General features: G+C 42.8%; 1 protein-coding gene across 1 annotated transcript in view; it reads left to right on the forward strand.

Moving 5' to 3' along the window:
• The window catches only part of LOC124008009 (stromal interaction molecule 2-like), a 144771-nt gene that overhangs the window by 100971 nt on the left and 19080 nt on the right, over positions 1–24720 (forward strand). Inside the window, exons 3-5 of the mRNA XM_046318925.1 lie at positions 15743–15854; positions 16604–16715; positions 20220–20335. Of these exons, the coding sequence (XP_046174881.1) occupies positions 15743–15854; positions 16604–16715; positions 20220–20335 (340 nt within the window). The remainder of the gene's footprint in view (positions 1–15742; positions 15855–16603; positions 16716–20219; positions 20336–24720) is intronic.

The raw sequence follows: 24720 nt of genomic DNA on the forward strand, positions 1-24720 counted from the left end.
ACAGTATTTTTATTGAAATTTCACAATTTTCACCCATATTAAGAGATACAGAGACAAAGCACACAGAACAAAAAGAAAAACAGCCCCCACTTACCCATATCTACGTGCATATATATACACATACATACATACATACATACATACATACATACATACATACATACATACATACATACATACATACATACATACATACATACATACATACATACATACATACATACATACATACATACATACATACATACATACATACATACATACATACATACATACATACATACATACATACATACATACATACATACATACATACATACATACACACATATACATATACCCATGCATATACACACACCTATGCATACATACACGCACGCACGCACCCACCTATACACACCCATACATACGTACACCATTTCTCTTCCCGCTCTGTGCCTCTCTCACCCCATCACCATCATTGCGTCTCTCAATACATACATTTTAAACAAACTTACAAACAGAAATTAAACAAAAAAGCTCAGTTTAAACCAAGAGGTTAGGTTCCACACATGGAACGTACAGTGTAGTTCTGAAATGCATAGATCCCCACCATTCTAAGAGAATCCTTGCAGCATAATAGTTGATACCTCAGGTTCTAGATAATTTAGATAAGGTTCCCATACTTTGTAGAACTGGTCTGTTTTAGAATGCAATGTACATGTCAGATATTCCAGAGGCACCCATTCAAATAGTATCTTATGCCAGTCTTTAATAGAAGGAACCTTATCACTAATCCACTGTAAAAGGATGTTTTTCCTCGCTGCGAAGGTAAGGATGTTGTAAAGCCTCCTTTTACAGACAGAAGTAACATGCCTACTAGGGAGACCTAACAGTAAAGAAACTGGGTCCAATTCTAGATCAACCCCTAGGATCTTTTCAATTTCTTGCAGGACACCAGACCAGTATCTTTGTATTTTGGTACATGACCATAAACAATGTGTTAGGGTGCCTGTATCAGTTTTGCATTTAAGACACTTCAGGGGAAGAGGAAGCGGGGCTAAAAGCATGTCTGCGATTTGGGGATATATGCAATCTGTGTATTATTCTTAATTGGATTGCTCTAGTACGGTTACATATAGATATTGTTTTTGCATATCTCCAAATGTCCTCCCACATCTCTTCGTCAATAGTAACAGACAATTCTTTCTCCCACACTTGTTTCACGCTCTGTGTGTTGACGGCAGAAAAGGACCTTAAAGTATCATAAAACAGACTTACAGACATTTTCCTTTGTGGGGAAAAAAAGCATTCTTTCAATGACAGACACATCAGGGTTACCAATTAAGGTGGTGCTCTCCAGAATATAATGTCTTACTTGTAGGAAGCGGAAAAAGTCCTGCTTTGGGAGTCAATATTTCTCGACCATCTGCTCAAATGACAACAAAATCTTATCAGCAAATAAGTCATTTAGCCTGCGTATGCCATAAGTTAAAGCCAGCATCCAGCAATCCTGGGCTGAAATCTGGGTTGTTAAGAATTGGGGTAAGAGCAGAGGTTAGTTTGGACCTTCCCAGGAAGCATTGAACTGACCTCCATACTTTGAGTGTGTTAAGTGTAACTGGATTATTGCAGTGTTCTTCTACAGACTTGAAACTTCTGAAAAATAAAAGATCCTGTAAGGGGTATTTTGAAAGAGAAGTCTCAATGTCTAACCAAATAGAGGAGTCATCATTTGTGATCCAGTCAGAAATATAACAAAGGTGGGCACACCATTGATAGAACTTGATATTGGGCAGGTCCAAGCCGCCCATAGAACTTGGCAGCTGCAATATTGCCATCTTAAGTCTTGGCTTGCGCTTACTCCATATAAAGGAACTTAGCCATCCATTTACATCCTTTATTACCTTATTGGAGAGTAATACTGGGATCATTTGGATTGGGTAAAGTAGTCTAGGTAAAACGTTCATTTTCAAGAGGGATATTCTACCCAACCAAGAAATGGGGAGGGAGTTCCAGCGCTCCAGATCCTGTCTTATTGTATCAAACAAAGGAACAAAATTGGCTTTGTACATTAGCTGGAATTTAGGAGTTACAAATATACCCAGATACATGAAACCTGAGGGAGACCATTTAAAAGGGAAGGGGGGAGAAGTATTAGGTACAGAATGCAGGCTACCAAGTGGCATAGCCTCTGACTTAGTAAGGTTAATCTTGTAGCCTGAGAATCCGCTGAATAATTCAATAATATTAATAAGAGGTGTAATTGAAGTCTCGGGACTAGAGATGAATATCAGGACATCATCAGCATACAAGCTTATTTTATGGTGAACATCACCAATGAGCAGCCCCTGTATAGCAGGCGTTACCCTGATGGCCTCGGCCAGTGGTTCCATAACGAGTGCAAAGAGGAGGGGGGATAAAGGACAGCCCTGTCTGGTACCTCTGTGTATAGGGAAGCTATTTGACCGTAGCCCATTAGTAAGGACAGCAGCCTGAGGATCATCATATAAAACTTCACCCATTTTATAAAGTTATCCCCCAGACCAAATTTATTTAGAGCAAATAATAGGTAAGACCACTCCACACGATCAAATGCCTTCTCAGCATCTAGGGAGAGCACAAGACCATCCACAGCACTTTGTTGGTAGGCTTGAATTACATTTAGAAGCCGCCTGACGTTGTTGCATGACTTACGGCCCCTAATGAAGCCAGTTTGGTCTCCTTTCACAATTAGTGGCAATGAGTCCTCTAATCTTGTGGCTAGAATTTTAGAAAGCAATTTTCTATCCACATTCAGAAGGGAAATTGGTCTGTACGAGGAACAAGACTCTGGACATTTTCCCTTTTTGAGAATAAGTGAAATGTTGGCTTCTCTCAGCGTTTGAGGGAGTTGGTCATTTGAAAATGAGTGGTTAAACATATCACGCAATGGCTCAAGGATCAGGCCATGGAACTCTTTATAGAACTCACTACAAAACCCATCTGGTCCTGGGGCCTTACCATTTTGCAGATTCTTAATTGCGAACATTATCTCTTCCTTGGTAATAGGGGCATTGAGGAGGGACCTCTGTTCTTCGGAGATAGTAGGGAGCTCAATCTTACCAAAGAAGTTCTCCATTAATTTGGGTTCATCCTTTGGCAGTTCTGAGGCATAAAGGTTTGTATAAAATTTCTTAAATGAGTCACTTATCAGTTTATTTTCATATAAATGATTACCATCAGAATCAGTAATAGTAGCAATTGACTGAGAGTCAGCCCTCTTTTTAGCTAGGTATGCCAAGTACTTTCTTGGCTTATCGCCATGTTCATATAGCTTTTGCCTGACAAATCTCATTTTCTTTTCAGCGTCCTGTGTTAGGAGAGAGTCTAACGTTGATCTAATGACTGATATTTCCTTTAATAGGGCAGGAGTGGGCGTTTTTATGTAGTCCTTCTCTTTAGTTCCTAATTCACCCTCTAACATTTTTTGCTTTTCCCGCTTTTTCCGTCTCTTAGTAGCTGTGTATGACATAATCAGACCCCTGGCATACGCTTTACAGGTCTCCCAAAGGAGCGAGGGGTTATCTGTTGATTGAGAGTTAATAGAGAAAAATGCTTTAAACTCCGTTATAAAATATGATGTGAATGTATGGTCTTTAAGAATGGTTGTGTTCAACCTCCAATGTCTTGACCGATTGAATGCCCCGTTGAGTTTTATGTCCAGGATCACCTCAGCATGATCAGATATGACTATGCTTCCTATCCTAGCAGATAAAACAGACTGCAAAGACGTCCTGGGCATAAAAATAGTCTATTCTAGTCTGACATCCATGAGGTGCAGAGAAAAAGTGAACACTGTTGGAGGGATGGAAAGCTCTCCAGACATCCGCATACCCCAGATCATCACAAATAACTTTAAGTGACTTAGCTTGAGGAGAGAGTGAAGCTATACCGCTGGGAGACTTATCAATAAGGGGGTTCAACAAGCAGTTAAAATCCCCTCCAACCACTGCAGTGTCTGAGTTTAATTCTGAAAAGTCTAGAAATGCTTTAGTGAGGAAATCAGGGGGGTGAGCAGGGGGGAAGTAAATATTCATTATGGAAATGTTCTGCCCTTGTAAAGTACCATTAATTATAACAAAGCGACCAAATTTATCTTTCACACAATTCAAGACCTTAAGTGGTAAGTTCTTTTTCACCAGAATTGCTACCCCTCTACTTCTGGATGTAAATGATGAGAAAAACACCTGACCAAACCCTCCTTGTTGTAATTTCAAGTGCTCCTTATCATCCAAATGGGTTTCTTGTAACAGGGCAATATCAATATTTTATTTTTTCAAAAAAGACAATACTTTCTTCCTCTTAATGGGGTTATGGCTCCCTCTAATGTTCCACGTGCATACCCGCAGTCTGTTATCTGCCATTGCATCTTGACCATTCAATATTCAGACTGGATCCTACTGTAAAAGTGGGGTGGTACCTTTTTCCATGTGTTGAACTCTCCTCCATCTCACTGAGCATAAACAAAAAATATGAACCCTGAACTCGAACTATACTGAACCCAAAAATTAAACATGTAAAAATCCAAAAGGGGGTTTTCCCACTAGCTAACATACAGGGGATTTCAACTCTCCAATGTAGACTCTTAAGTCCGCATTGCCGCTCAATAGCCTCATCCTTTATATATATGGAAAATAAAATCAATAGAAGAAGATTGAGGCTATTCCACCTAAAACCAAGCCTGGGCACCAATATGGATTCACACATATCTCAGCCTGAGCTATAGCGGCTATTACTTTAGCAAGAAAAATAATAAAGATACGAATATTACTGAGCCGGAGTACGTGAGGACTCACACCACTGTTTCATGATCAGATTCAACCAAAAATAAGCAAAGTTATTCAATGCTGTGGAGGTGCAGCTTAGAGTTATTTACCCGAGAGAGTCAATAAACGCAGCAGCCTCTTCAGGTGTGTAGAGCTTTTAGGTGATCCGTTGACCATAATCTTCAATGTGGCCGGGTACAACAGTGCGTAGTCCATCTTCATTCTCCTGAGTCGAGCCTTCGCCTCATCAAACGCTTTGCGTCTTCGTACAACCGCTGTGGAGTAATCATTGAAGAATGAGACCTTTGGACTTTTATGTTGACTACCAACAGAACCGATGTTTCTAGCCGCATCCATGACGCGCTGCTTGTCGGTGAAGTTGTGGAACTTTATAACCACCGGCCGTGGGCGCTGATTGGGGCCCGGTATCGGTGCTTTAGAGCGATGAGCTCTGTCCAGCTTCACACGACCAGCCTTAGTGTCCATTTGTAGGTAGCCAGGGATCCATTCCTCAAATAATTTTACTGAACGTGTCCCTTCAGAATTTTCCGGGAGTCCCACAACACGAATATTGCATCTGCGTCCTCGATTATCCAAGTCGTCAATGTGCTCCGCCATTTCGCGCACCTGTTTCTCAAGTGCTTTTATCTTAGCGTCCATAGATGTAGTTGAAGTTTCCACTGCAGCAATTCTTCCTTCCGCCTCAACAACACGTTTCACAACGCTCTGTATTTCAGCTGAATGGCTTGCTATTGCTTCCAAGACCGTTCTTATCTTAGCATCGATCACTTTAGTAATGTTATCAGTCATCTTTTGAATTATCAGGTCCATTGTGCCTGGGTCCGCAATGGTGTTAGCTTCGCTAACGTTAGCTAGCTCCTCGTGCACATCCACAGGGGTGGTGGTTTTGGTCGACTTCTTAGTAGTTCTATTGGGCATGTTGTCTGAGATTTTTGCGAAATTATATGGTAACTTATTTAGCCAATTCTACCACTTTTTCAAGCTAGGAGATTAATGTAAGAATATAAATTTCCGAATGCCACGAGAGCTCGCTGAAACACCGTGTTCTCTCGACGGCGCCATTTTGTTCCCTCGAGTGGGCATTCTTAAGGTAGAATGCTTTGTGGCTTTTGGGTTGAATTGCACTGGGCCTTAGCCTCATAAACACCCCCAGAAATTCATGGTAAAATGTTTGCAAGCCAATAATCAGCTTAGGAAGCTAGTGGGGAGATAGTGGAGAGAAGGGAGGGAAAGAGAATTTTTTTAAAAGAGAGTGAGAATATGGTAGGCCTTTCTCAGTGTGTTTGACAGTAATACCTGACCTGCTCTGACCTGTGCCCTCTCATAATCAATTTAGTTTAAACGCCCAATGTAACCATTTTAAATCAGTAAAACATAATTTATTGCTTACAATTAAGTACCTCACAAGCTAGGTTTCCATCCAATTGGCGACAGATTGTCATGTGAATATTCTGACTTTATGGTGTTAGTGTTTTTTATTAAAGGCCCATTTGATGAAACTAAGGGCTTTGGTCAGATTCTCTCTCTGTGTGTGTGTGTGTGTGTGTGTGTGTGTGTGTGTGTGTGTGTGTGTGTGTGTGTGTGTGTGTCAAATCAAATTTAGTTGTCACATACACATGGTTAGCAGATGTTAATGCAAGTGTAGCGAAATGCTTGCGTGTGTGTGTGTGTCAGGAGTAATTTTGAACTCGCAGAGCTGCAGTGGTGTGAGAAACTGTTATACCGTCGCCCTTGGCCTGGGGGGCATCTCAGAAGATCAGGGGGGCGGCCATTTATGGAACCTTTTAAGGCCCTAAGAGCAGAGATGTTGGAGCTGGCCCCCATCCGAGGAGGTGTGTGTGTGTGAGTGAAAAAGAATCAGAGTATGCGTGTACATTTGTGTGTGCTTGCGTGTATATGTACACATACATTTATTGTGTGTGTGTACACCTTTGTGTTTGTATGTCCATGCATGTGTGTGATGGTCTGCTAAATGACTTAAATGTAAATGTAAATGATGGGGGATGACGGAGCAAGGTTTGACCTTTCGACTTTATAAGGGCAAAGAGGAGTCCCCCTTGTTTTTGGTGGCGGGGGTCACCAGAATGAAGCAAAGCGTTGCTCATTTTTCCAAGCCTTGAGCTGACTTAAATCAGATTTGAAGCCCGTAAGAGGACTGTTGTAGCTGATCCTAGATCAGAACCCGGGAGAAACTGGACCCTGGAGTATGTGACTATTCCCTGGGACATTGTTGCATGCATATTGAATTTACATGCTTTGGCCCACGTGACTGTCCCTGCTCTTTTCCCTTCTATCATGCTGTATCAAGAGCATAACAGTCTTTGAAAGTTCATGCAATTATATAGACCCTTTCCCAGAACTTGTTTAGCTAAATTTGTTTGCTTCTTTCGTTATTGAAGAAATGAAATGATTAAATGCCTTAATCATTATTTAATGCCTTTTGGGGATTTTGTCAGGAAAGTGTTCAATTTACTTACATTTTTTTAATGGAACAAGTTTGTTTTTGATTAAATTTAGTCTGTTTTTAATTAAGTGTGACGAGAATAGTCCATGCGTGACCTCAGAGTTAAACCTCTTTATGACTCATTGGTTACTGTCATGACTGTAACCTCCATCCCTCTTCCTGGCAGTGGTGAGGTAACAGGGGTGACAGTGACGGGGGTGAGGATGGTGGCAGGTGAGATGATGAGGGTTGGGAAAAGGAGGTCAATTTGGGGATGTCCTCACCCCCTAAAACCCACATCTGGCCCAGGAAACCTTACAACCCCCAAACCCCCCCTTGTTGGGCTACTGTCTACAAATGCCTGTTTGTCTGAGGAAGAGTTGGGCCTCGGTCAGCAAAGTTATTTTCAGGTATTTTATTGACTTGGATTATATTTGTAATTTTGCACGCACTCTCAGATACAAACACACACATGCACAAGCACACAAGTGCACACACAGGGGGGCATAATTTATTGAAGGAAGGACAGCTTGGCGAGAAGCTGACTTGTAGCATTGACCACAACTAGAGGATCCGTGGCTAGACATTCAGACCTCCTAAAAAAACACACACACACTGCCCTCACCCCACCCTCTCCCCCCCTGCCTCACCCAGTTCTTCAACACACACTCAGATGGGGTCTAAAAAGCCCCCCCCCCCTCTTCTTTGCCTTCAAGGTTTTTTGGAAAGTAAACTCACTCATTTCACCTTGGTACTATACAATAAGAACAGAGTTGCTAAGCTGTGGTGTCTCTTGTGTGTAAAACCTTAATAAACAGACGAGGTCTTAAGAATAGAGTATAACGGAACAATATAAAGCAGAAAATACAGTTTTAATGATCATCATATACACAGGCTTTGATTACCACAGCATGTCTTCAGTGGGGTTTACACCTTCTCACCCACAACTCCCTTTGCATATGGTGGATTAGAATATGGAGCGAAGGAGGGGAGGCGGAGGTGTTCAGTAGTATGCTGAGGCCTGTTGCAGAGGTGAGGTCGGTCGCCAGGGACGGCAGCTGCAAAAACAGAATTCACGTCACACTGGAAGGGGGGTTGCGTGTGCGAGTGTGTGCATGCGTGCCTTGAAAGGTTCTAGGAGATAGTATCTAGGAGATAGTATTTAAGTGTCCCAGTAGATTGGCTACTTGTGAAGTGAGGGAAGCGCTCCCCGAGCCCAAGCATTTTACCCCCGTCAGTTGGAATCGGATCCGAAGGTCCAGGCGATGTCTTCTTTGAGACCACTGCAGATCTCTGTGTATGTGCGCTCGCATGTGTATGCAATGCGTGCTAGTGTGTGTGTAAGCCCATATCCCTTTGAAGAAATGTCTCTCATTATCTGGAGATGTCTGAACACAAGTAGTTGAACACAAGACACAGATAGTCAGTGACCATATATATATATATGGTACCAATCAAAAGTTTGGACACAGCTACTCATTCAAGGGTTTTTCTTTATTTTGACTATTTTCTACATTGCAATAGTTTAAGTGCTTCATCAATGTCATGTTTGTCATTTATTATCATCCTTGACTATTTTCTACATTGCAGAATAATAGTGAAGACATCAAAACTATAACACATATGGAAACATGTAGTAATCAAAAAAGTGTTAAACAAATCAATATATTTTAAATTATTCAAAGTAGCCACCCTTTGCCTTGCTAACAGCTTTGCACACTCTTGGCATTCTCTTAACCAGCTTCATGAGGTAGTCACCTGGAACGCTTTTCCTTCACTCTGCGCGGTCCAACTCATCCCAAACCATCTCAATTGGGTTGAGGTCAGGTGATTGTGGAGGCCAGGTCATCTGATGCAGCACTCCATCACTCTCCTTCTTGGTCAAATAGCCCTTACACAGCCTGGAGGTGTGATTTGGTTAATCGTCCTGTTGAAAAACAAATGATAGTCCCACTAAGCGCAAACCAGATGGGATGGCGTATTGCTGCAGAATGCTGTGGTAGCCATGCTGGTTAAGTGTGCCTTGAATTCTAAATGAATAACTGTCAGTGTCACCAGGAAAGCACCATCACACCTCCTACTCCATGCTTCACGGTGGAAACCACACATGCGAATATCATCCGTTCACCTACTCTGCGTCTCACAAAGACATAGCAGTTGGAACCAAAAATCTCAAATTTGGACTCATCAGACCAAAAGACTGATCTCCACTGTTCTAATGTCCATTGCTCGTGTTTCTTGGGCCAAGCAAGTCTCTTCTTCTTATTGGTGTCCTTTAGTTGTGGTTTCTTTGCAGCAATTTGACCATGAAGGCCGGATTCCCAGAGTCTCCTCTGAACATTTGATGCTGAGATTTGTCTGTTACTTGAACTCTGTGAAGCATTTATTTTGGCTGGTAACTCTAATGAATTTATAATCTGCAGCAGAGGTAACAGCAGAGGTAACTCTGGGTCTGTCTTTCCTGTGGCGGTCTTCATGTGAGCCAGTTTCATCATAGAGCTTGATGGTTTTTGCGACTGAACTTGAAGGAACTTTCAAAGTTCCCGAATGACTGACCTTCATGTCTTAAAGCAATGATGGACTGTCATTTCTCTATGCTTATTTGATATTTTCTTGCCATAATATGGACTTGGTATTTCACAAAATAGGGCTATCTTCTGTATACCACCACTACCTTGTCATAACCCAACTGATTGACTCAAACGCATTAGTTTGTGGAATTTCTTTCCTTCTTAACTTTTAACAAGGCACATCTATTTATTGAAATGCATTCCAGGTGACTACCTCATGAAGCTGATTGAGAGAATGCCAGAGTGTGCAAAGCTGTCATCAAGGCAAAGGGTGGCTCCTTTGAAGAATCTCACATTTAAAATATATTTTGATTTGTTTCACACTTTATGGGGGGTTATTACATAATTCCATGTGTTATTTCATAGTTTTGATGTCTTCACTATCATTATACAATGTAGAAAATAGTAAAAATATGAGTAGGAATGAGTAGGTGTGTTCAAACTTTTGAATTGTGTGCATTTTTTTTCTTCACAATTTTTAAAAATCGGATCCTAATGAATGAATATATTATTTCAAAAACCCATTTAGTACTCTAACGTGTTATAGTGTAAAAAGGGGGTTTCAGTTATAATTCTGAATGACTTGGTGAAGAGAAATATTACGATATTGGCAAACTTTTCAATTTCAAGACATGATTGAGTTTATAATAATTGGTTGTCTTCTGTCATGGTGACTGACAGACTGAACGACATGGACTGAGTCAAAAACAGAGCAAGACAGAGAGGGGGGGGGGATCTGCGATCGTAAAACAGATGGAGTATGTTGGAGCGAGGGAAAGAGATGAGGAGAGATGGATGGATAGAGAGAAGAAGAGTGTGCGATGGATGGAGCGAGAAATGGATAGAGACAGACAGTTGTATAACAAGACTCAGTAGATACTGTATCAGTAGTAAGTTACAATAAGTTGTTAATTAAGGGCAGGAGAGGCTCATGGGAAGATCAATCTGGAATCTACCTCTGAAAACAAGCTGTGTGTGTGTGTGTGTGTGTGTGTGTGTGTGTGTGTGTGTGTGTGTGTGTGTATTCACCTTTCTGTCCATGTGAGATGATAACTTCCTGGTCATATGTCCGGTGACTTAGCTACAAAATTACCTATATATATATTTTTTTTAAAAAAGCCAATTGTATAACATCAATAGCAAACAAATGGAAGTTGTGCAATTGATCAATGTGTTCGTTAAGAAATAAGCGTCCACTTATGACATTTACCAATGTGTTTGCGAGGAAAAACACTTCAACTGAACTGGGTCAACAGTGTTGTTTGTTGTAGCTCAGACACACTGATAGGATTGTCAAACGTTTGCCTGCCGACAGTACTTATCACTTCTGAACACAGTTGTTGAGTCATTCTATGTTGCGTTCACACAGCAAAGACATTGACGTCGCCCACCAGTCAGCCTTGTTAAAATACTCCAAACCAGGGGTTGTCAGTAGCTTTGTTTGGCAATGCATGTCCGTGTATCTGTTGTAATCTTGTAGTACAAATGTTTCCCCAGTTTTATTGAATTATCATGTTGATTTGTTAATTGTTTGTTCTCATCCCAACATTTGCTAGCTAGCTAACTAATAAGCTTTTTTCAAAACGACTGGAGAAAGAAAATCCTTCAAGCACAAAACTCCTTAGCTGGACGTAAAAGACTCTAGAATTTAAATTTTATTATGGAGCTTTATTGTTTTAGTTACAACAATTATAATGTCAATGGTGTATTAGACTGGAAAGATGTGCTCTATTTTTTTTTCTCCCTTTTTCTTGTCACTCCCACATGTGGAGGTTCGTGATCTCTGATTGGGTCAAAGTCATGTTGTTGGCCACTGCCAAACATTGTGATTCTACTAGTAGAAACAGCAGGTTTTTCGGTACCAGGTCGGTACACAGCATCTATGTATTTTGTTCTAGCAAGAGAAGGAACGACTTCCTACTGTGATAACTACCTATAGGCAGTCAGATTCTCTGTGTGTTTCATGATTTAGCAAACACGCGTTCAATTATGAACTTTGTTTGCAAACAAACACATTGACAAACTCCCAACATTGTTAATATGTTTGTATATGAATAGTCTCATGCATGCAAGCAGGCACTTCTTAAGGGTTTGGCCTGGGGGGCTTTACTTGGCTCATTACGCTCTAGCGAGTCCTTGTGGTGGGCTGGGCACCTGCAGGCTGACCTCGATTGTCAGTTGAATGGTGTTTCCTCCTAAACATTGTGGCTGGCTTCCGGGCAGGTGTTAAGAAGCGTGGTTTGGCGGGTAATGTTTCGGAGGATACTTGACTCGACCTTTGCCTCCCGAGCCCGTTGGGGAGTTGCAGTGATGAGACAAGATCGAAATTGGGGATAAAAGATAAATGTATTATGGACAAAAAATCTAATTGCGATTTTTATATCTATATATATATATATATAAATATAAAATATAAAATATATATATATATATAAAAATCGCAATTAGATTTTTTTGCCCATAATACATTTATTTTTTATCCCCAATAAAATGTAACAAATATTGTGATTTTACTTGGACTGTTGGAATCATAAAATTAGAATGATCATTATATTTCTATGGTTGGAATACAGTGGGCATTTGGAATGGAGTTTTGTTTGGCATGACAACGAATGAAAAAGTAATGGAGGAGATGGTTGTGACAGAGTAGGAACCAAAATTTGTAGAACCCTTTTGGATTCCATGTAGAACCCTCTGTGGAAAGTGTTCTTTCTTCCTAGCACATTAAATATTGACAGTATATTCCAGTAACTTATCTCAACACACAGCAAGACCACAAGATATAACAGAAATTAATTATATAGACAGTCCAACCCACATAACCCACACAGAGAACCACATTGAGCTATTCCTCCAAGATAACATTTATGGTTAACAACCACATTATGTGGCCTATATCTAGCCTGTTTGTTATGGTTGATTGGCCTATAACTGTCCAATGCAAAAGCGTATGTCCACATTTCTGTTTCTTTTGTATGTGTGTGTCATGTGTTCTGTTGGTGGTGATTATCACTATATGCAATTCCCCACTGCCTTACTGCATTCAATTAGTTTCATAGTTGCTACTATAATACTCAGTATTGCTTTGATCACTTGTAGCAGACCTGTCTCTAATCATTCATATCAGACCGGTCTCTCTGCGAACTGATTCTAGATCAGCTGTCTCTTGCAGCAATAGACCTGTCTTAAGTCATTCAAACCATATCTCTCTGCCTCTGCTCCATCTCTCTCTCTCTCTCTCTCTCTCTCTCTCTCTCTCTCTCTCTCTGACTCTCCCCCTCTGCCTCCCCCTCTCTCTGTGTGTGTATGTACAAAACCCCTAAAAAAGAAGAAAAGAGAGAATGAATGTGTGTTGTGGAGCTTGTATTGTGGGGGGGGGCTGTGACTAAGAAAGTATTAGAATGTTAGGTACATTTAAAAAAATTATTGAATGATTAACCTGCAACCATTAATATAATATTTTATTTACAATGTACTAATATAACTAACGTTTTTTAAATGTATTTTTAATTTATTTTTAAACATCCAGAGAGCCCCCCCCCCCTTCTATTTCCATTAAATGGTTTGGTCCTGCCCCCTAACCAGGCGGGAACCGTACTAGCTAACAGTGAAATGCGAGTGAGGAGTGCCGGTGGAGCAGCATGCCTCAGCTTCCTAAAGAAAAATGTGGCTTCCAAAAACGTTAAGAAAGAAAAGAATGACAGGAGAGGGAAAAGAATACTGTCACCCAATTTTCCACAAAGGAAGGTGGGCGTAGTTCGTGAGAGGTGGAAATGAACCTGTTAGCCTACAGTGAAATAGGCTACTTTTGCTCGCCTAACATTAGTTACTTAATATCTTCACAGACAATTAAGTGTTTAGATTTCGCTTCTTTTTTAAGCAAACATTTAATCAATGCAGGCAAACCTTTAGCAAGCTATTCATACTAAATCAGTTGTTCCTGCCCCTGCCTGGTGCCAGGCCCAACAAATACAGCTTCAGCCTCAGCATCCCGGTCTCCCCATTACCCTAAACCAGCCCTACTCCCAACTGAAGGACATGAGAAGCATTGTCCTGAATGACATGTCAGTTGGCATAATTGCAGTTACTGCAACGCATTGAGGACAGGAATGTGATTCTCTAGTCAGGAAAAATCTCACTCGACACAGAAGGCAGCCAATATCAGAGCCTTGAAGGAAGAGATGCAGGCTCTTAGAGATGGATGGGAGTCTCTCCTGTCTGAGGCAACACTGATTGCTACGCAAATGGATGTTGCACCTTAATTTAGCAAGGAACACAGCCGCCAGAGGAAAAGGAAGAGATCCCATAATGAGAACTCTCAAGACGAGACGGCTCAGGACAGTGCAGCAACGGTGTTTTGGAACACAGTGTTTTTTTTACTTCTACTTCTGACTTGGCCACTAGGTTCCACACCACTGCAAAAAATTGTAGAATAATTTTCTGCTGTTCTGAAAGTTGGGCAGATTAGTGAGGATGAAGTCCCTTCTGTGTGCCAATCACTGATCATGAAGTATTCCAGAGATCTGACACCTGAGTTTCAAACTTGTCCCCTCTTGGTATTCTGAATACAACTTGTAAGATGCAGCTGCAAAGCATTTTTGGAGAAGTGTGCGTTGCTTTACGTATATTTTGCACACTGCCTGTGACTGTTGCTGGTGACGAGAGAGCTTCCAGTAAGCTAAAACTGATTATTTATTTTTTTATAAAAAAAAAAAATATTGAGGTCCTCTATGTCCCAGGGCAGGCTTTGCAGTCATGCCATGCTGTCCATTGAAAGTCAGTTAGCTGGAAAGCTGGACTTCAAAGACTTGATCAGTGACTTTGCTAGCAAGAAGGCTGGGCGCTGGGCTCTTGGTGAGTAAGGCTGAGCAAGGGCCAGTGATGACTGTTAAAAGGCATGGCTATGGATATTGGATCACTACACACATGATGCCCACAGGCTGAGAACAAAATATATCTGGCTGGATTGTGCACAACAAATGTTATGGCAATCAAGACACAGAGTGGAAGAAACCTGTTGATATGTGACCGCTTGACCTTTCCTCTAGCACCACCATCAGGCCTTTTCATTTCCATTTTGTTTTCAATTTCCCATTTCCACTTTTTTTTTTACAGCTGCTTATTTTCTAGTTGGTATGTATACTTAGTTAAAAAAATCTGCTGCTGATTTTACTATTTTGTTTGTTATATCATTCTACCGATGATAATGTTACTTTATTTTAATTGAAGATGTTAATGTACATTTCAGTTCTATTTATTTTAAGTTAACATTTAATGAATAAGATCATTTTCCATTTGCGAATTGTACCATTAAAATTACATTTAGACTGTAAAAGATGGCCTTTAGCACATTTCTTATAGAGGGTATCAAACAGTCTGGCATCAAATAATGAATTCCACTGTTTGCATGCATGTCTGCGCAGTGTTATATTATCACAGCTCTCACACACACAGCTCACTATCGTACAGTAAATATTGGACTACAAGAGAGTTGCAAGCCTGCAAAGGTATTAAAGCTTTGAATGGGTCGATTGGGTTCTAGAGGTGTGTGGTTACAGCAATTGCGCAGGGTTGGTGTGGCCTGTGGTAGTGGGGCCCAATGTGATATCTTTTCATGGGGCCTAAAATCCCCTGGCGGCTCCCCTGGGTCTGAGACTGGATCTCTGGGTCCAGACTTCTCAAACATCATTGTCACAACAACACCCGTAGCCTGACCATAGAAAGACAACGACGAGATCTCACATCACACTGAAAGTCGTGTCTGGTGTTGTTCAAGGTTCTCTGCAATGTCATAACTTCTATCCTGTATTTAGTTTATGTTAACTGCTTCAATTTGATTGAAATCTATAACGACACAATGCTATATATATACTGCATGGGATAACCAGTAATAATACTGAAATGTGTTTTTCTTCTTGCAGTTTATTAGAGAAGACATGAAGCAACAGCAAACCAACAAACACAGTAACCTGCACAGGGAAGACCAACACATCACCGTAGAGGAGCTGTGGAAGGGCTGGAAGACCTCTGAAGGTAGGAGATAGATGGAACGGAGAGAAGGATGGAGGGCGGGTGAGAAAGAGGAAGGGAGAGAGCAAGAAATGGAGGGAAGTACTGGAGGGATTGGGAATACTGGAGGGAGGTAGGGAAGAGACATTTGTAAATGATAGGACATTGTGTAACTAACATTTTCTCCCTGTCTCTCAATTCAATTTGCTTTATTGGCTTGACTTTAACAATGTACATATTGCCAAAGCTTACTTGAGATTTACAATATCAACATACAGTGCCAGTCAAAAATGTTTGGACACACCTACTCATTCAACGTTTTTCATTCAACGTTTTCTACATTGCAGATTAAAAAAATATCTTCAGTATTACTCTACAATGTAGAAAATAGTTTAAAAAATAAAGAAAAACCCTGGATGAGTATGTGTCCAAACCTTTGACTGGTACTGTAATTAAAATAATAATAATTAATATTGTCAAAGGGACAACAGTAACAACAATAACCTAAGGGCCAAAATAACCATACATTGAACAACAACAATGGCATAGAGCACGTGTGCAGGTTTGTTGGTCTGTAAGACACTGTCCCTCGTTTTATGTAAGGCAGAAATATAGTGCCTTGCCAACCGACAGCTCTCTGCGTCCTCCCCCAACAGGACGGGTAGCCTACTCTCACCAGAGAGGTCTTTGAAACTTTGAATACGGGTTTCAAATTTGGGGAAATGACACTCTCTTTGTTTTTTAAAAACATTTTGCTCTCGCTCTTTCTGTAGTTCACAACTGGACGACGGATGACACTGTCCAGTGGCTTAAGGAGTCGGTGGAGCTGCCTCAGTATGAGAGGAACTTCAGAGACTTCCGGTTCAACGGAAACACTCTGCCTCGGTGAGTACATTATCACACCACATCTCAGTATACCCGCAGAAAATTGAGTTGTGGTTCGAGGACAACACTAACATTTTACCAAGGCAGAGACAAGTGGCCCAGATCAAGACGCATGGGTACAGCAGTGGACGCATCAATTCAGGCTACACATTCTACTGAGCCATTTACTTTATGTTCATATTCTTCTATTTGATTATTTCTTATTGTTGTTGCATTGTCGAGAAGGAGCCTGCGAGTAAGCGTTTAGTTGGCCGATGTATACCATGTGTATGTCTCCCTTACATACGACTAATAGAATGTGAAACGTGTAGAGTAGTGGGCCTAATGACAATCGCAGAATGTCATAACCCTTTTAGCGTCTTTAACAGATGTCTCTCTACGTTAATCAAATTGTGGGTGCACTGTTATTTTGTGAGTGTACAAATGCGAGTGGGTAGCCAACAGGATCGCCTTTTCAATGTGATTTTTTTTTGACAATCCGTTGAAAACATTGACTGGTTGTGTTTGTCATGTGAAAAGGTAATACATGGGAAAAGTTATATGACAAATATTTACTATGTTTACTAGGCCCATGGAGATCATACTAAATGAATAGGAATTCTATGATTATAACCACCCAAAGAAATTGCGTGCACAATGCTACTCAGACCAATGCTGCCCACTGCTGGACATGTGAGGTAGTGCAGGTGGAATGGGAAAGAAATGACCCAAACGTGACACAGAGACACACACATATGCACAAAGGCACGCACACACACCCACCATGTACCCACTTCACCGACACATAACCTCCCTACCCATGTAGTTACATTAGTGCAATTTAGTGAACTTGCACCCCAGTTTTTATCATGACCCCGATATCAGCAGGCAATTATGTTAGTCAATAGGTGACACCTTGATATAACTTGAAACCACCTCTTTAGATGTCATCAATAAAAGTTAGAGCAGTTATATTAGAAGCTCTTTAGGTTTGTGATTCACTGAATACCGGACATACACTACCTTTCAAATGTTTGGGGTCACTTAGAAATGTCCTTGTTTTCCATGAGAACATACATAAAATGAAAAGGAAATATACTCAAGACGTTGACAAGATTATAAATAATTGTGTTCTTCAAACTTTTGCTTTCGTCAAAGAACCCTCCATTTGCAGCAATTACAGCCTTGCAGACCTTTGGTATTCTAGTTGTCAATTTGTTGAGGTAATCTGAAGAGATTTCACCCCATGCTTCCTGAGGCACCTCCCACAAGTTGGATTGTCTTGATGGGCGCTTCTTACGGTCAAGCTGCTCCCACAACAGCTCAATAGGGTTGAGATCCGGTGACTGTGCTGGCCACTCCATTAAAGACAGAATACCAGCTGACTGCTTCTTCCCTAAATAGTTATTGCATAGTTTGGAGCTGTGCTTTGGGTCATTGTCCTGTTGTAGGAGGAAATTAGCTCCAATTAAGCACCGTCCACAGGGTATGGCCTTCCTTCTTCAAGATCCCTTTTACCCTGTACAAATCTCCCACTTTACCACCAAAGCACCCCTGGACCATCACATTGCCTCCACCATGCTTGACAGATGGCGTCAAGCACTCCTCCAGCATTTTTTCTGTCTCTCACAAATGTTATTCTTTGTAATCCGAACACCTCAAACTTAGATTCGTCTGTCCATAACACTTTTTTTCAATCTTCCTCAAGCCAGTGTCTGTTCTTTTGCCCATATTAATCTTTTAGTTTTATTGGCCAGTCTGAGATATGGCTTTTTCTTTGTAACTCTGCCTAGAAGGCCAGCATCCCGGAGTCGCCTCTTCACTGTTGACGTTGAGACTGGTGTTTTGCAGGTACTATTTAATGCAGCTGCCAGTTGAGGACTTGTGTGGCATCTGTTTCTCAAACGAGACACTAATGTACTTGTCCTCTTGCTCAATTGTGCACCGGGGCCTCCCACTCCTCTTTCTATTCTGGTTAGAGACAGTTTGTGCTGTTCTGTGAAGGGAGTAGTACACAGTGTTGTGCGAGATCTTCAGTTTCTTGGCAATTTCTCACATGGAATAGCCTTCATTTCTCAGAACAAGAATAGACTGATGAGTTTCAGAAGAAAGTTCTTTGTTTCTGGCCATTTTGAGCCTGTAATCAAACCCACAAATGCTGATGCTACAGATACTCAAATGGTCTAAAGTAGGCCAGTTTTTCTTTTTATTTAATCAGAACAACAGTTTTCAGATGTGCTAACATAATTGCAAAAGGGTTTTCTAATGATCAATTAGCCTTTTTAAAACGATAAACTTGGATTAGCGTGCCATTGGAACACAGGGGTTGCTGATAATGGGTCTCTGTACGCCTATGTAGTTATTCCATAAGAAAATCTGCCATTTCCAGCTACAATGCTCATTTACAACATTAACAATGCCTACACTTTATTTCTGATCAATTTGATGTTATTTTAATGGACAAAAACAAGGACATTTCTAAGTGACCCCAAACTTTTGAACGGTAGTGTATGTGTGGAATGAGTACATGGAAGGAATAGAGTGGGAAGGGGGATAGAGGAGGGTGGAAGGGAGTTGAGGGGAATGGAGGGATCTCTAGAGTGTCAGGGGTGTTGTTTCCCCCCCTTACCCACGGGCGCTGACTCATGAAACGATGTCACAGCAGTGGATCAGGTGTCGCTGGCTGCCATGTTGTCTGATCCAGTTTAAGATGGTGGTGGTGGCACGAGTACACAGGCACATTCAGACACACACACACACACACACACACACACACACACACACACACACACACACACACACACACACACACACACACACACACACACACACACACACACACACACACACACACACACACACACACACACACACACACACACACACACACCGTATACCCACTTCAACTGACACAAAATCCCCCTACCCATGTAGTCACATTAGTGCAATTTAGTGTACTTACACCCCAGTTTTTATCATGACTCTGAAGTTAGCAGAAGTCAGCAGGAGACTTTAACTTGAAACCACCTGTTTAGTTGTCATCAATAAGAGTTAGAGCGGTTATATTAGAAGCTCTTTAGGATTGAGATTTACTGCCAGTGGGACGTATGTATAGAATGAGTACATGGAAAGAATAGAGTGGGAGGGGGATAATTGAGGTTGGAAGGGAGTTGAGGGGATGGTGGGGGTGTATAGGGGGTCAGGGGTGTTGTGCCCCCCTCTGTACCCGTGGGCACGGACTCATGAAACAATGTCACAGCAGTGGATCAGGTGTCGCTGACTGCCATGTTGTCTGATCCAGTTTAATATGGTGGTGGCACAAGTATACAGGCACGTTCAGACACACACACTCACACGCAGACACACCAACGCCCATTTAACACATGAGACGAGATACAGAAACACACACACGTTTGCTTACTTGGCCATGTATGCATGGTTGAACAAGTTCTTAAACAAAGAGTATAGTTATTGTGAAAATATTTCCAACCCTTTACCAATCCATTCTTTTTCTCTCTATTTCAGATTAGCGGCAAACGAACCGTCGTTTATGTCTGGTCAGCTAAAGATATTAGACCAGCGGCACAAACAGAAACTAAATCTAAAAGCACTAGATGCTGTGCTCTTCGGCCCTCCCTTACGTAAGTATTTGTATTTATTCTGGATCCCAATTTAGCTGCTGCCAAAGCAGCAGCTACTCTCCCTGGGGTCCGGCAAAATTAAGGCCGTTTATACAATTTTAAAACGTTACAATACATTCACAGATTTCACAACACACTGTGTGCCCTCAGGCCCCTACTCCACCACTACCACATATCTACAGTACTGTGTGTGTGTGTGTGTGTGTGTGTGTGTGTGTGTGTGTGTGTGTGTGTGTGTGTGTGTGTGTGTGTGTGTGTGTGTGTGTGTGTGTGTGTGTGTGTGTGTGTGTGTGTGTGTGTGTGTGTGTGTGTGTGTGTGTGTGTGTGTGAGAATGTATTTGTTGCTTCACAGTGCCCGCTGTTCTATAAGGTGTTTTTGAATCATTTCTTTTTTTTAAATCAAATTTTACTGCTTGAGATGTTATAACCATGTATTGCTACCACTGTATCATCAAAGGTATTATCTAAGTGAGTTTCAGAGATAGTCAGAATAATGTTGTCATCTATTACAAGCAAGTTGACTTCATGGACCTTGTTGCTTAGGCTACATATGTTAATATGAGCTATTTTTAGGACTTTTCTGGGTTGCTTGATTGTTTTTAATGCTTTACTGGGAAGCTTATCAGAGGTAGACTTACTCATGTTATTTACATTGGAGCTGATAGTGCAGGGGAACTGCATAAAGTGGTCTTCCTACTATTGAACACCGCCTCAGTGCTAACAGTGTAACAACTCTGGTTTTAGGCTCATGATTACTGCTTACAATAGCTGTAGGATAAACCGACGTATTCGGTGCAATTAGGGTACATCAATTAAATTACTTGCTGTTACGGTTTTCTTCTATCTCCTCTGACGAGGAGGTGTAGCAAGGATCGGACCAAAATGCAGCGTGGTAATTTTGATACATGTTTAATAAAGAAAGAACACGAACAATGAACAATAAAAAACAAGAAATGTAACGCGAAAACCTAAACAGCCTAATCTGGTGCAAACAAACACAGAGACAGGAACAAACACCCACGAAACAATCAAAGAATATGGCTGCCTAAATATGGTTCCCAATCAGAGACAACGATAAACACCTGCTTCTGATTGAGAACCACTCCAGACAGCCATAGACTATTCTAGATAACCCTACTATATCACAATCCCAATACCTACAAAAAACAAGACAAAACACACCACATAATAAACCCATGTCACACCCTGGCCTGACCAAAATAATAAAGAAAACACAAAATGCTAAGACCAGGGCGTGACAGAACCCCCTCCCACCCCTCCCCCCAAGGTGCGGACTCCCGGCCGCACACCCATAGGGGAGGTTCCGGGTGGGCGTCTGTCCACGGTGGCGGCTCCGGCGCGGGACGTGGACCCCACTCCAACAAAGTCTCAGTCCGCCTGCATCGTGTCCTTAGATTGGCGACCCTCGCCGCCGACCTTGGCCTAGTAACCCTCAACAAAGGCCCCACTGGACTGATCCTGGCTGACTGGCGGATCCTGGCTGACTGGCGGATCTGGAAGATCCTTGCTGACTGGCGGATCCTGGCTGACTGGCGGATCTGGAAGATCCTGGTGGCTCTGGCTGCTCCATGCTGACTGGCGGCTCTGGCTGCTCCATGCAGACTGGCGGCTCTGGCTGCTCCATGCAGACTGGCGGCTCTGGCTGCTCCATGCAGACTGGCGGCTCTGGCTGCTCCATGCAGACTGGCGGCTCTGGCTGCTCCATGCAGACTGGCGGCTCTGGCTGCTCCATGCAGACTGGCGGCTCTGGCTGCTCCATGCAGACTGGCGGATCTGCAGCGCTGAACAGGCGGGAGTCTCCGGCAGCGCAGTAGAGGAGGAAGGTTCTGGCAGCGCTAAACAAGCGGGAGACTCCGGCAGCGCAGAACAGGCGAGAGACTGCGGAAGCGCTGTAAAGGAGGAAGGCTCTGGCAGTGCTGGACAGACGAGGCGCACTGTAGGCCACCGGAGGGCTGGTGCGTGGAGGTGGTACTGGATAGACTGAGCACTGACGCACTGGAGCTCTTGAGCACCGAGCCTGCCCAACCTTACCTGGCTCGATGCCCACTCTAGCCCGGCCGATACGAGGAGCTGGTATGTACCGCACCGGGCTATGCACCCGCACTGGAGACACCGTGCGCTCCACAGCATAACACGGTGCCTGCCCGGCCTCTCTAGCCCCCGGTAAGCACAGGATGTTTGCGCAGGTCTCCTACCTGGCGTAGCCATACTCCCTGTGAGCCCCCACCCCCCCCAAGACATTTTTGGGGCTGACTCTCGGGCTTCCATCCGCGTCACCGTGCTGCCTCCTCATACCAGTGTCTCTCCGCTTTCCCCGCCTCCAGCTCTTCTTTGGGGCGGCGATATTCTCCAGGCTGTGCCCAGGGTCATTTTCCGTCAAAAACGTTCAGAAGAAGCCTGAAAAACAGCTGGCGCATTGGCTACTCAAAATGCCCAACGGATGGCCGTTTTCCACAATATCTCCTCCCAAGTCCAGAAGTCCTGTGATCGCTGCTCCTCCTGCCGCTGCCTGTCACCACGGCGCTTGGTCCTGTTGTGGTGGGTGATTCTGTTACGGTTTTCTTAAGGTGAAAGGAGAACCAAAATGCAGCGTGGTTAATTCGATACATCTTTAATGAAGATGAACCACGAACAATAAACGTAACATAAAAACAAACAAACAAACAAACACAGAGACCGGAACAATCACCCATGAAATAATCAAAGAATATGGCTGCCTAAATATGGTTCCCAATCAGAGACAACGATAAACACCTGCCTCTGATTGAGAACCACTCTAGAAAAGCCATAGACTATTCTAGATAACCCTACTATATCACAATCCCAATACCTACAAAAACAAAACAAGACAAAACACACCACATAATAAACCCATGTCACACCCTGGCCTGACCAAAATAATAAAGACAACACAAAATACTAAGACCAGGGCGTGACACTTGCATTGTATTTGCCACTGCCCCTAAGATCATGCACATCTGATGCAGCATTATGATGACACATTGTCACAATGGTAGGGATTAACTGAGCTGGTCTTGGATCATTTACCAGTCATTGTTTCAACGCAGCCTTGAAATGCGTGGACAAGAGTCCAGGGGCCATGATGATTTGGATGGACTCCGTCATTCCTGTGGAGTATCTTCTGTTTCCAGAAGTTGCCAATAAAAGTGACTTCAGCAGAGCTACAGTAGATTTTTAGCCAGATGTACACTGAATAAAGGGAACACTAAAATAACACATCCGAGATTTGAATGAATGAAATATTCTTATTAAATACTTTTTTCTTTACATAGTTTAATGTGCTGACAACAAAATCACACAAAAATGATCAATGGAAATCAAATTTACCAACCACTGGCGGTCTGGATTTGGAGTCACACTCAAAATGAAATTGGGAAAACCACACTACAGGCTGATCCAACTTTGATATAATGTCCTTAAAACAAGTAAAAATGAGGCTCAGTAGTGTGTGTGGCCTCCACGTGCCTGTATGACCTCCCTACAATGCCTGGGCATGCTCTTGGTGAGGTGGCGGATGGTTTCCTGAGGGATCTCCTCCCAGACCTGGATGAAAGCATCCGCCATCTCCTGGACAGTCCGTGGTGCAACGTGGCGTTGGTGGATGGAGCGAGACATGATGTCCCAGATGTGCTCAATTGGATTCAGGTCTGGGGAACGGGCGGGCCAGTCCATAGCATCAATGCCTTCCTCTTGCAGGAACTGCTGACACACTCCAGCCACATGAGGTCTAGCATGGTTTTGCATTAGGAGGAACCCAGGGCCAACCACACCAGCATATGGTCTCACAAGGGGTCTGAGGATCTCATCTCGGTACCTAATGGCAGTCAGGCTACCTCTGGCGAGCACATGGAGGGCTGTGCGGCCCCCCAAAGAAATTACACCCCACACCATGACTGACCCACCGCCAAACCGGTCATGCTGGGGGATGTTGCAGGCAGCAGAACGTTCTCCACGGCGTCTCCAGACTGTCACGTCTGTCACATGTGCTCAGTGTGAACCTGCTTTGATCTGTGAAGAGCACAGGGCGCCAGTGGCGAATTTGCGAATCTTGGTGTTCTCTGGCAAATGCCAAACGTCCTGCACGGTGTTGGGCTGTAAGCACAACCCCCCCCCCCCCCCCTGTGGACGTCGGGCCCTCATACCACCCTCATGGAGTCTGTTTCTGACCGTTTGAGCAGACACATGCACATTTGTGGCCTGCTGGAGGTCATTTTGCAGGGCTCTAGCAGTTCTCCTTCATGCTCTGGACAATACGCTGACCGACACAGCAAACCTTCTTGCCACAGCTCGCATTGATGTACCATCCTGGATGAGCTGCACTACCTGAGCCACTTGTGTGGGTT

This window comes from Oncorhynchus gorbuscha, linkage group LG21, assembly GCF_021184085.1.
Source record: "Oncorhynchus gorbuscha isolate QuinsamMale2020 ecotype Even-year linkage group LG21, OgorEven_v1.0, whole genome shotgun sequence".
Lineage (NCBI taxonomy): Eukaryota > Metazoa > Chordata > Actinopteri > Salmoniformes > Salmonidae > Oncorhynchus > Oncorhynchus gorbuscha.